Below are 12,720 nucleotides of genomic sequence, written 5' to 3' on the forward strand. Positions count from 1 at the left end.
CTCAAGAGGCAAAATGATAGGAGATGATCAGCACTACTTTACGATGTCAGTTCTCTGGCCAAATGTAGGGGACCAGAGGTTGCAGTAAGCAGGTGGGGCCTCTGCATTTTTAATTAGTCTGCATATTCACAGCAGGGCCCAAAGCATTAGAGACCGAGTGTGATGGTTGGATTCCTGACCTACTTTATAATTGATAGGCCACTTTTCTATAATGCATCACCTTCAGGCTTGGAAAAAAAGTCAGTCTCAGCAGATTTGAGGTGAGGGGGCAGTTGTTGCCATGTTGCTGGGATGTGTCCCAGGTTCAGCTCCTCCCCTGAGAGGATCATCACACATCCTTTGACTTTCAGTACACATAACTGTTGCATGTGTCACCTCTGCAGAGATGCAAGCACAGTCATGAAATAATTTTCTCGACACACCATCAGTCAGCACAGAAACGTTTTACTCAAGTAAACTTTTTGCGTTGAACACTGAGTCTGTTGTTCACCCAAGTCAGTTGCACTAGTACAGTGAGCTGGCTCAAGATTGTAATGAGTTTGACAAATGATTATAGATTTCAACAAGTGACACACAGTAGAGTGGTTCTCATTAAGGTTCAAGGTGTGGAAGAACCTCTCAGTTAACAAGACTCCCTAAAAGCTTAGTATTTTGCCCACGCCTGACATCCTGCATCACGCAGTGTGTGTGCCTGATGTATGTTCTCGTCCGTGCACATTAGGTCGTCTCGTCACTGTTTTGATTAAGCTTGCAAAACTGTGACCAAAAAGTTGTTTATTAACCTAATCTTTGCCTTGACCCCAAGATTAAACTTACAGGAGATCTTCCGCCTAACTGCAACTTCAAACAGAGTTATTTATTTACTTATTTATTTTTATGATTATCGATTTGCAAAGACACACTTAGATACATTTGCTGGCAACTATGATATAGCTGTCCCTGAAGACATGATTTTAACCTGACTGCTGATAAATTCTCAAGTTTACCATCATAACATTATACCGGAAAATATGTACAACTAAACAATGCTTAAATATGTTTATATATAGATGGACTGAATTATTTCCAACAACAAAAATCTACTTAAACTAAGATAATTCAGGATTGTTGTTCTGTATTTTATAAAGGTGCGCGTAGGTATTATATAGTATGAACATGCACTCAGAGCATGGGCTGAGACAGTCATGGAGCTCAGTGAAGCATGCAATGTCACGCCCCTGCAAAACCAGGCTCATCTGGGTGAAATACAACATTTTTAGGGAGTTCCCTCAGTTCCCTCAACAGCGTGATGGCGCATTCAGGCAACACACTAAAGTTACTTTTGCATTAGCTGATCAGCTCCTTCGTTCATGCTTAACCATCATTGACTTGGCTGCAGGCTTTCTTCACTGTCCCACCCTCCTCTTTGTAAGCTTACCTTTTGGTATTGCTGATTTAACCACAATTTAATATTCATGTATGTGTTTGTGAAGGGGGTGGATTCATTTCACTTAGTGTTGGATGAAGTGTTCAGTCTGAACATAAAATTACCAATACAACTATCTTAAAAGGGAAAATCCTGTCTTCATCCCACTTAACTTAAACTAAAGAAGTAATATCTGCAAAATATACTTAAAATATAAAGTGCTAGTACTGGTTTTGCAGAGAAATGGCTGGTGTGGTGGTAGCAGGCTCCAACTATCCATTTGAAACCCAAGGTGCTCCCAAGCCAAATGGGATATATGATCCCTTCAGTGTTGTGGAAGTCCCTTTCAGTTAGATATGCCTTGAATACCTTTACAGGGAGGTGTCCTGGCTCCTTTAATGCAAAGGAGCCCACAGTTCTCCTCTGACTTCCTCACCCTGCTTCTACAAGTTTATGTATTTGTAATTATGTGTGATGATAATAGAACTGTGTGTTTGGAAGAGTGAGAGATAGTCTTTGAATATGATTAGCCATGATCCTTCCAGTTGTCAGTTTCTCTTTGAGTTAATTTTTTGCTTTCTTACCTCCCTTCCTTTTCTCAGTGCTGATGGGACCTATGAAGTTTCCTTCTACTCCAATGCTGTGGTCTCCAACAATGGTGAGGTGGCCTGGCTCCCACCAGCTATCTACAAGTCAGCTTGCAAAATTGAAGTCCGAGATTTCCCCTTTGACCAGCAGAACTGCACCCTTAAGTTTCGCTCCTGGACCTACGACCACACTGAGATCGATCTCATCCTCCTCAGTGATTACGCCTCACGTGACGACTTCAAACCCAGTGGGGAGTGGGATATTGTCTCACTGCCTGGTCGTAAGAATGAAGACCCTAATGACATCAGATACCTGGATATCACCTATGACTTTATTATCAAGAGAAAACCTCTGTTTTACACCATCAACCTGATCATTCCCTGCATCCTGATCACGTCGCTGGCCATTCTGGTGTTCTACCTCCCGTCAGACTGTGGCGAGAAGATGACTCTCTGTATCTCTGTCCTCTTGGCCCTGACTGTGTTTTTACTCCTTATCTCAAAGATTGTGCCACCAACGTCTTTAGCAGTGCCTCTGATTGGAAAGTACCTGATGTTTACAATGGTGCTGGTCACCTTCTCCATTGTCACCAGCGTTTGCGTGCTCAACGTGCACCATCGGTCCCCCAGTACGCACACCATGCCTCCTTGGGTCAAGCGTGTCTTCCTGTACCGACTTCCCTCTTATCTCTTCATGAGGAGACCCGGTAGCTCCAACATCCGCGAGAAGTTTCGGAAAAAACACCAGCAGCGATCGTACTCTGACCACAAGCTGCATGGAGCTGATGGAGGGACTGGAAGTCCTGCAGGCATGGCAGATTCCTCCTCGTCCTTCTTTGTGAATGAGGAGTCGGCCAAACGCTACGGCTGGAAGATCAGCGACTTGTCAGAGAACACAGAGTTCAGGAAGAGGATGACGCTCAAGTGCAACATTGCCGTGGAGGATGCAGTGGATGGAGTGCGTTACATCGCGGAGAAGATGAAGAGCGAGGATGATGATGAAGGGGTAGGTGTATCTACATCTTTACGTCAAAAGTCTAAATGTGTGCAGCATGCTTCAAAGACTTTTCCTTTGTCTGCTTGTTTTTTGTTGTTAAGACAGAGTAGTGTTTTTGTGGTTCACCACTTTGGTCCTGACTGAAATATCTTAGTAAATATTGGATGGATTGCCATGACATCTTGTACAGACATTCATGGTGCCCAGAGGGTAAACCCTTCTCACTTTGGTTATCCCTGAACTCCGCTGGTGCCACCATAAGGTTGACAGTTGTGGTTCTGAGTGAAATGTCTGGACAACCATAGACAAGACAAGACAATGGATCAGGGGGAGTACCACCAGTTGGTCCAGGAGCTTCACCTCGATGATGGCTGTTTCCAGGCATATTTTAGGATGACTCGGGGGCAGTTTGACAACCTGCTGTCTATCGTCGGGTCATATAGCTCTGGGTATCCAACAACTGCTACCACCAGTTTCTCCTCCATTGTTAACCAGCTGTAAACTTGTTGTCGTGACCACCACAGGCCCGCCTCTCAAATCTTTCGATCGGACAAAGATGGGAAAAAGATCATGATGTTGGGCGCTTTTCTGCTCTGACTTTTTTCAACCTGAGGAGTTCAGAGTGCTACGCCCAAAACACCAGGTGCCTAGAGAGCAGAAATGCAAGGCATGTGGCAAAGCACAAGACGCAAGCAAAAAGCTTCATTTTCATTAAAAGCAATTACAATAAGCTGCCTCAAGCTGCCTAAACGCTTTCTGTTTGATCAGGGTGTAAGATGGTCAACGTGGTAAAAATTAGCATCAGCATGTTAGCATGTTGACATTAGCATTTAGCCTTCCGGTCTTTATGTACAAGGTACATGATAATTTGTTTCGCTGATTCATAGTAACAGAGAGATTATTCTGTAACAGCTGTACATTCTTATCTATTATAGATCTGGACACAATCCGAACAGTCTTTTGGGACTGCAAATGTTGATGACCCAGGCTGTTCCACCTACAGTACAGGCCAAAAGTTTGGACACACCTTCTCATTCAATGCGTTTTCTTTATTTTCATGACTATTTACATTGTAGATTCTCACTGAAGGCATCAAAACTATGAATGAACACATGTGGAGTTATGTACTTAACAAAAAAAGGTGAAATAACTGAAAACATGTTTTATATTCTAGTTTCTTCAAAATAGCCACCCTTTGCTCTGATTACTGCTTTGCACACTCTTGGCATTCTCTCCATGAGCTTCAAGAGGTAGTCACCTGAAATGGTTTCCACTTCACAGGTGTGCCTTATCAGGGTTAATTAGTGGAATTTCTTGCTTTATCAATGGGGTTGGGACCATCAGTTGTGTTGTGTAGAAGTCAGGTTAATACACAGCCGACAGCCCTATTGGACAACTGTTAAAATTCATATTATGGCAAGAACCAATCAGCTAACTAAAGAAAAACGATTGGCCATCATTACTTTAAGAAATGAAGGTCAGTCAGTCCGGAAAATTGCAAAAACTTTAAATGTGTCCCCAAGTGGAGTCGCAAAAACCATCAAGCGCTACAACCAAACTGGCACACATGAGGACCGACCCAGGAAAGGAAGACCAAGAGTCACCTCTGCTTCTGAGGATAAGTTCATCCGAGTCACCAGCCTCAGAAATGGCAAGTTAACAGCAGCTCAGATCAGAGACCAGATGAATGCCACACAGAGTTCTAGCAGCAGACCCATCTCTAGAACAACTGTTAAGAGGAGACTGCGCCAATCAGGCCTTCATGGTCAAATAGCTGCTAGGAAACCACTGCTAAGGAGAGGCAACAAGCAGAAGAGATTTGTTTGGGCCAAGAAACACAAGGAATGGACATTAGACCAGTGGAAATCTGTGCTTTGGTCTGATGAGTCCAAATTTGAGATCTTTGGTTCCAACCGCCGTGTCTTTGTGAGACGCAGAAAAGGTGAACGGATGGATTCCACATGCCTGGTTCCCACTGTGAAGCATGGAGGAGGAGGTGTGATGGTGTGGGGGTGTTTTGCTGGTGACACTGTTGGGGATTTATTCAAAATTGAAGGCACACTGAACCAGCATGGCTACCACAGCATCCTGCAGCGACATGCCATCCCATCCAGTTTGCGTTTAGTTGGACGATCATTTATTTTTCAACAGGACAATGACCCCAAACACACCTCCAGGCTGTGTAAGGGCTATTTGACCAAGAAGGAGAGTGATGGAGTGCTGCGGCAGATGACCTGGCCTCCACAGTCACCGGACCTGAACCCAATCGAGATGGTTTGGGGTGAGCTGGACCGCAGAGTGAAGGCAAAGGGGCCAACAAGTGCTAAACACCTCTGGGAACTCCTTCAAGACTGTTGGAAAACCATTTCAGGTGACTACCTCTTGAAGCTCATGGAGAGAATGCCAAGAGTGTGCAAAGCAGTAATCAGAGCAAAGGGTGGCTATTTTGAAGAAACTAGAATATAAAACATGTTTTCAGTTATTTCACCTTTTTTTGTTAAGTACATAACTCCACATGTGTTCATTCATAGTTTTGATGCCTTCAGTGAGAATCTACAATGTAAATAGTCATGAAAATAAAGAAAACGCATTGAATGAGAAGGTGTGTCCAAACTTTTGGCCTGTACTGTATGTTATGTGATGGATTACTTCATGTAATCTTCATCATATGTGTTTTGGAAATGACTGTGTTTCACTTTCTATGAATAGCTAAATTAAGGACTTACACCAAAAGGTTAGACACCAGTAGTGATTCATTTGCATTGCTTGTGATTTGATGCCACATTTGTTACACTATTGAGCATGAGGAAGATCAGCCACAGCACTGGAAAAAGTCCAGAGCAGCTGTGGTACAAGGTGCCTGCCCTCGGAACAAATCCATTAACAGCTTTAATTCAGTGATTTATGTATTAGTACCACTTTATATAATGTCACAACAAAGTCACAGCAACATCAGCCAATAAATGATTAGATAAGACATTAGGAAATTCAATCACCAGTGACAAAAATTCATATTAAAATAAATCAGTTCATTTAAATTCAGGACAACATTTTAAATCCACCCTCTCTCTGCAGATTATTGAAGACTGGAAGTACGTGGCCATGGTGATTGACCGTCTCTTCCTGTGGATCTTTGTGTTCGTGTGTGTGGTTGGGACGCTGGGCCTCTTCATGCAGCCTCTCTTCCAGAGTTACAACACTCCCATTATTGATGACATGGACCGTAACTGATGCCTGTGATGTCATCATGAACTTTGAGTGCCCCCCAAAAACAGAGCTCTGATGACATTTTAACACACGAACTCACACGTCCGCCTCGCACCACACACTCACTGGGAGATTATAATGATGCACTTTAACCTTCTTCCACCACCTGCTCCCGTCCCTACCTCCACCTCTTGTCCCTGTCATCCTCCATGTGTCCTGCCATCCTCTGCTCCACTCATCTGTCATCAGCTGAGATGTAATTATTTCAGTTCAATAACAGATAACTGGTTTATAAAAACTTGGGTCACATGTTTATAGCGTGGCCATCATCTAGTAGACAGGAATGATGGAGGTCGTACTGTTACTGGTGAGCTGGGAGTGTGGATGTTATATGGTGTGTTTGCCAAACTTGGTTACCAGGACATCCCCAATACCCTGGGTTAGCCAAACTTATTTGGATGAGAAGACAAAGGGTTAGGGTTAGAACAGTACATTTATGACCTAAAATGTCTGTTGTAGCATCAGTTACAGTTTACAGATCGACTTCCTGGTTCAACATTGACCTGCCTTACTTATTTTAGTTGTATGTGCACACAGTGAATACTTTGGTTTGTTAAGTGAAACAATGGCCAAAACTACAAAAACAGGACCCAATTTAAAGTAAACCAGAATTATCCTTTGATTTAAAACATGAACTAAAACCCACTTTCAGTCATTAAGCTCTTTCATGGGGATCAATACAGATCTGCAATCTGAAATGTAGCAGTGTTTTAAAAAGAAAACCTTAACCTGAAATGGTTGAATCATAGACTGTATGTAAAGATGGATGACGTGACAGCTCCCCAAAGTGAGGCCAAAATATCTCAATTGCCCCCTGGTGGCTGGCTGCTTTATAGGTTGTCCCCTCTATATTAGCAGATGGGACATAGGCCAAACTAAAAAGAAACAAGTACATGTCGACTAAATTAATCTCAAAGATGTTTTTTCATAATTTAAGGTAGTCCTCATCGCGCTTATGTTTCTGTGTTCATTTTTGTGATAAGTTTGGTTTTAATTGCTTATTTGATGCTATGAAAAGGGCGTGTGACGTCATGGTTGATAGCTTTGTGTCAGTCGTTGTGCTCGTGATCAATTGCGCCACTGGTGATTGGGTCAGAGAGATGTATGGGCAGGAACCAGGTCCTCAGAAGAAGAGTTTTGTTTGGTCCACCACTTTGGTCCTGTCTGAAATATCTCAGTAAATATTGGATGGATTGCCATGACAGACATTCATGGTCCCCAGAAGACAGACCCTAGTCACTTTGGTGATCCCTGAAGTTCTCCTCGGGCACAACCACAAGGCTGACATTTGTGGTTCTGAGTGAAATGGGTTAGGGGTTAGGGTTAGGGTTATAGTAAGTCACACTAATGAGGTATCAAACATGGGCAGGGAAATCTGGCCGGCACTTGCAGAAAGGCTCAATAGCTGGTGAACTATCATAGAACATGGAGGACAATTGATTGATTTCACTTTGGCCTTGAGTCGGAATATTTTTGCACAAAAAATCAGGATATGGGTAATAATTAGAATTCTTTAATTACTGACAAAGTCTGTAATAAAAGACTGCAGACAAAAGCTTACTATGCAAAACACTCTAATTGGCCCCTATCCAATTGAGTGTACCCAAAAGTTCTGTCAGGCCAAGCACACCCAAGGAGTTTAAAAAAAATGCGTCCAAAGAGCACCTGAGCCGACATGTCCCTGTATATCTAGCATCATCTCTTGTAACCCTCCAGCTCCAGTTACACTGCGCATGTGTCATACCCCATAGCTCCCACAGGGTCGAAGAGTGTGCCTCAGCCTTCTTTGACTAGCCTTGCAGGCACCCAGGAAGTTTGCTAGGCTTTGAAGAAAGTTTTCGTAGTGGCCAAAGAGTGCACTTGATGCCCTGTTTCCCAAAAGGACTTCTCACCATTGACTTAAAGTGCGAAGGAGACGTCACAACCCCCATAAAATACTTTGTTCAGCTATCAGGATTTGATTCGTTTGGCCAGTTAACATTTGGAAAGTCTAGAGGAGTCATACAATTGAATCAATTTATCCCCGTTCAAGTTAGCGAAGTGCTTAAACAGAAGTAGCCATCTCAGGAGTCTCTAGTGCGCCTGCTCTATGGGCCATACAGTGCGGAAGCAGTGCCAATCATCCTAGTAATTTTATACGCGGCAGTTGAAGGTTTTGGCTTTATGTGCCACAAGCAACTTTCATGATCATGATCAGGAATGACTACGCTGTAACCAGTTCTCTTTATACAGACATGGTGGAAACTTAATACTGCAGCTGCACTTCAGAATCAATACTGCACAGACTCTGGCTCCAAATGACATCACCAGCGCCCGCATTTGAGATATTTATTCTTCATATTTGTACAGTAGGAGGAAGTGGAGACATGTTGTCCATCTTTATCTACAGTTACTGTGTTAAAGTAAATGTGTATTGACCCCTAGAACTGTTCACAAAGGTTTACCTGGCCAACAGAAACTCAGGACTTTTCTGTTTTGCTCTTTTCTACGACTCCACCTCTCTAACTGTCCTAACCTGGCATTATGGGGGCACTAAACAAGACACTGTTCTTTGTTTTTGGTTCATTTCTTGGTTCCTCAGACAGAAAGAGCCCAAAGATGAACAAAGCCACAGAAACTCACAAGCAGACTCATTTTGCAGATACGAGCCTCACGTTGACATCACTGCAGCGGAGGAGATTAATCCCTTCTGTGCACATACATGAAGAGGATCACCTCCCTGTGTCATTTTGCCAATATCACACATACTGTATGAATTTCTGATATTTGTGTTGAACATGGGAGTGAGAGGGGACACGAAACAGCTAACGTGCTGGACTGCTCAAATAGTAATGAATGGGTGTGTGAGGGGGTGCCCAGCCTGTTTCTACCCTCTCATACACCTCACTGTGTGACTGATGATAATAATCTATTACAAGCTGCTGTTGTGATGTAATAAAGCAGCTGTGTATTAAATGATGGGATGTTATAATAGTGCTAAAAGAAACTTACCAATGACCATTGGGCTGTTGTTACTGACATTGCTTCTTTTAAAGGTACAGTACGCTGGTTCCATCAAAGCAGTGCTCGTCAGCATCCATCACCAAGGAAACCAGCAGCAATAATGTTGTACAGTATTTTATACACACTGATCTGGGGCAAATTAGCCAAACAGCCTGGCTCTTCACTCGCTTCATCTTCCTTCATATTGTATGCTTGATCATTGCAGTCTGCTCAGAGACGTTACTTGAATCTGTGTCCAGTAATTATTTCCAAAAGGTATTATAACTTGTCACAACCATAACGCACTCATCTGTCACTGCTACCAACGATAGCCAAGGAAAAGGTGTACTGTACTAATCCAGCTGTATTGATTTCTTTCATCTTTGATTTTTCAGTGGATGGAATGAAACTTTTTTTTTCTTCCCACTGGCCAGTCATGTTGTTGAGTTTTGTCTGTCTAGATGATAAATACTGAGGATTACAGGAAGGGACTGTGATGGAAGGTGATGTCTTGATTACTGGCTCAATAAAGGGAAATGAAAGCAACAAGCAGACCTGATGCATCACGTGAACATTAATTGCTCATTGTCTTTAATTTAATTCAACATTTAACATGTCTCAGTTTCTATATTCAGCTCTTCTTGAGGCTCCGCTCTTGATCCCTCCTCCAGCTCCTCCTCTCTTAACAGGTTATTCAACTATCACCTTCTTAAGCACATGACAAAAGCTTAAACATCCTCCAGGCCCTTTCTCCCACCTCACACATTTTCAGCCACGCTGAGATGATTCAAAAGTAAGCACAATCTCGGGGCACTTGGCATTTTGGACAGAAGTTTCTGGAGTGTGCGTGTTCTTTTGTGTATGTGAACTCTCTGGGGCCAGGGCTAAATGTTAGTCAGCTGACTAAGGCTTCATTAGACAGTCTCGTATCCCCGGGGTTTGCAACTTCGCCTTCTGTTAGCTTAAGATGGCAGCGAGGCGGTATGACTGCTAAAGGGACACAGCATGTGAATGAATACACACATGCGCATAATCACAAATCTGGAAAATCTTATGTGTTATGAAGCTTCCCCTCTTTAGCAGATAGCAGCTGCTTTCCTGAAACATGGTGTGGAACTAAAAAGAGGCCAGAAGCATCAGATAAAGCTTGACGGTAACATGCCACTGATAATTTTCTTGAACAAAAGCAGCACTTGGTGAAACTGTATAATCTCAGTTTTCCAATTTGGATGTAATTGCATTTTCCATGGATATTTTAAGGTCTGTTTTTCCAGAACACAAATCGACATGAGATGCTGTTTTCCAGCAAAGATACTACTGCGTCATAATTTTCCAGCTAACATCGTATCGGTCACAGACGCGCACACACACACACACACACACACACACACACACACACAGTGACATAATCCTCCAGCCACTGAATTGGAGTTGGCTTCAGCAATTACAGCTCATACTGTTGTTGTAAGCTTCAACCTGCATTTAGGTCCTCCCTGAACTGATTTATCATGCAGAGGAGAGAAACCAATAAAGATCAAACTTAGAAAATGGATCACCACTACATTTTCTTTTTTTCTTGCTTGCCTCTCAGAGCTTCTGCAGTGTGGGAAGGATTCAAGGGGCTGATGGGTGGAGTTGGTGTTTTTCATTTCATTTCCAGTACTTTGCATTACCCTCAAACAACAATCTCCAGGGCTGAAAAATGAAGCCAACATTTAAAAATGCCAAAAACTGCAGTTCTTTAAATGGCCACTTGAGGCTGTCTCCAGAAGCCAGTCATTCCCCATAGACCCCCATGTTAAAATACCCAACTTTACAGCAGAAATAAACATGTTTACACCCTGGTACAAAAAACAGTTTTGGTCTCTACAGCTAGTTTTCTCATTCTTGACAACTGTACAGGGAGGTGAATTTTTATATAACGCACCTGTTTAAATTTCATTAAAGCCCCATTATGTAGAAATCCAGTTCCGTGCGCTTTAGCGGCCACTAAAGGCTACTAGAGCAGGTACAAGCGCAACACCACTGTCGTAAAACACCACTGTCATAAAACACACAGAGCGCTGTTGCCAGCTGAGACGTCGCCTACCACTCAGAAACACCGTGTATTTGTTTGCAACCTGAGACTTACGAAGCTCTAAATACAAAGAGGAGCAATGTCGACCGACAAGGTACAGTAATATTCCCGGATTTTGGCACAAATATGACTTTCCTAGCATTTTTAGCCTGTTAGTAGCATAATGTTTGCATGTGGAGCATGTTAGTATGTAAACAAAATGTTTGCTTGATGTCTGAATGGGGTTATGGTTGAAACAATAATGTTTTGGTAACTATATATAGTGACTGTGACTACACACGATAACAGAGCCAACAAAAATAATGTGTGACAAATTAAAAAAGGCATGAAAACGAGCATATAACTCACCTCTCAATCAGCAACATAGCCATCTTGGCGTCGGACTTGCAGCCCTCTTTTTCCATTTCCTATATTAACTCTGGTTTTGTTCCGTGCTCAGTCACTCTCTCTTTTTTATTCCTGGCATCCTCCGACATCGTCCTCTTGCGTCTCTTAGCCTCAGCCATCTTTCTAAACACTAACTAGTCGGGCTAGCAGGCTTCTCTTTATCCAAAAGCTCTGTGTGTGCCGTAAAGCAGAACGTATTTCTCGCGAGAGAGCCGCGTCCCGGTGCCAAAAGTTACATAGTCTAAATGCAGGCCACCGGGGCCACTCTGTAGGAATGGGAGAGGTGCCATTCTCTCTGTAATAATCCAGCACACCAATAGATAGACTTTGAAACTGATATTTTAAGGTGAAAATACTACATAGTATTGCTTTAAGACCTAAATTTCCGCATAATTTAGGGTGGGCTGCTTTGACTGACAGTGTCCTCGGCTTCTCAGTTAGAACTTACTTCTGGCTCACCTCTGGCTGTAAAAAACCAAGCTCGTGATGGCCAAAATGCTGAACTCGAGGCTTCAGAATGTGGGTCCACAATCCAATGGGTGACATCACTTAAGCTACGTCCATTATTCATACAGTGTATGGTTATACTCTGTTCTCTTTTCCCTTAGTTACAAGTCAACAATGATGATTCTTAAAACCATCACTGGAGTTTTATGATACTTTTCAGGAATTTCCTAGAGGCTAATTAAGTCATTCACAACTTTAGAGAGTATATTTACTGCCATTTGCTATCTGGAATCATTTTCCTTTTGCTATTTGAACTCCTCTCACATTTTTGTTTTTGTTTGTGTTATTTCAGTTTGTCTCCCAGATTTTTTAATGTCACTGTTGCTGCTAACTCCCACTGTTGGTCCAGAGGGTGTAGACACCCATGAATCTGGCAGCAAGGAACTTCTTAAGGATGGTGTAGGTTTGTAAGAAAGATTTTCAAAGAATTTTGATTGGAAAGCAAGAATGCTGCTAACTCACATCTCTGTCCTCAAAAAAGATTTTAAATATGCACACTAACCTATTGGTT

At 42.6% G+C, this 12,720-nt stretch overlaps 1 protein-coding gene across 1 annotated transcript in view; it reads left to right on the forward strand.

Moving 5' to 3' along the window:
- Nucleotides 1-9,787, forward strand: part of LOC117260595 (neuronal acetylcholine receptor subunit beta-2-like) — a 29,958-nt gene extending 20,171 nt beyond the window's left edge. Inside the window, exons 5-6 of the mRNA XM_033632585.2 lie at nt 2,008-2,998; nt 6,065-9,787. Of these exons, the coding sequence (XP_033488476.1) occupies nt 2,008-2,998; nt 6,065-6,220 (1,147 nt within the window). The 3' untranslated portion in view covers nt 6,221-9,787. The remainder of the gene's footprint in view (nt 1-2,007; nt 2,999-6,064) is intronic.
- Nucleotides 9,788-12,720: the final 2,933 nt, after the last annotated feature.

Source organism: Epinephelus lanceolatus, chromosome 7, assembly GCF_041903045.1.
Source record: "Epinephelus lanceolatus isolate andai-2023 chromosome 7, ASM4190304v1, whole genome shotgun sequence".
Classification (NCBI taxonomy): Eukaryota; Metazoa; Chordata; class Actinopteri; order Perciformes; family Serranidae; genus Epinephelus; species Epinephelus lanceolatus.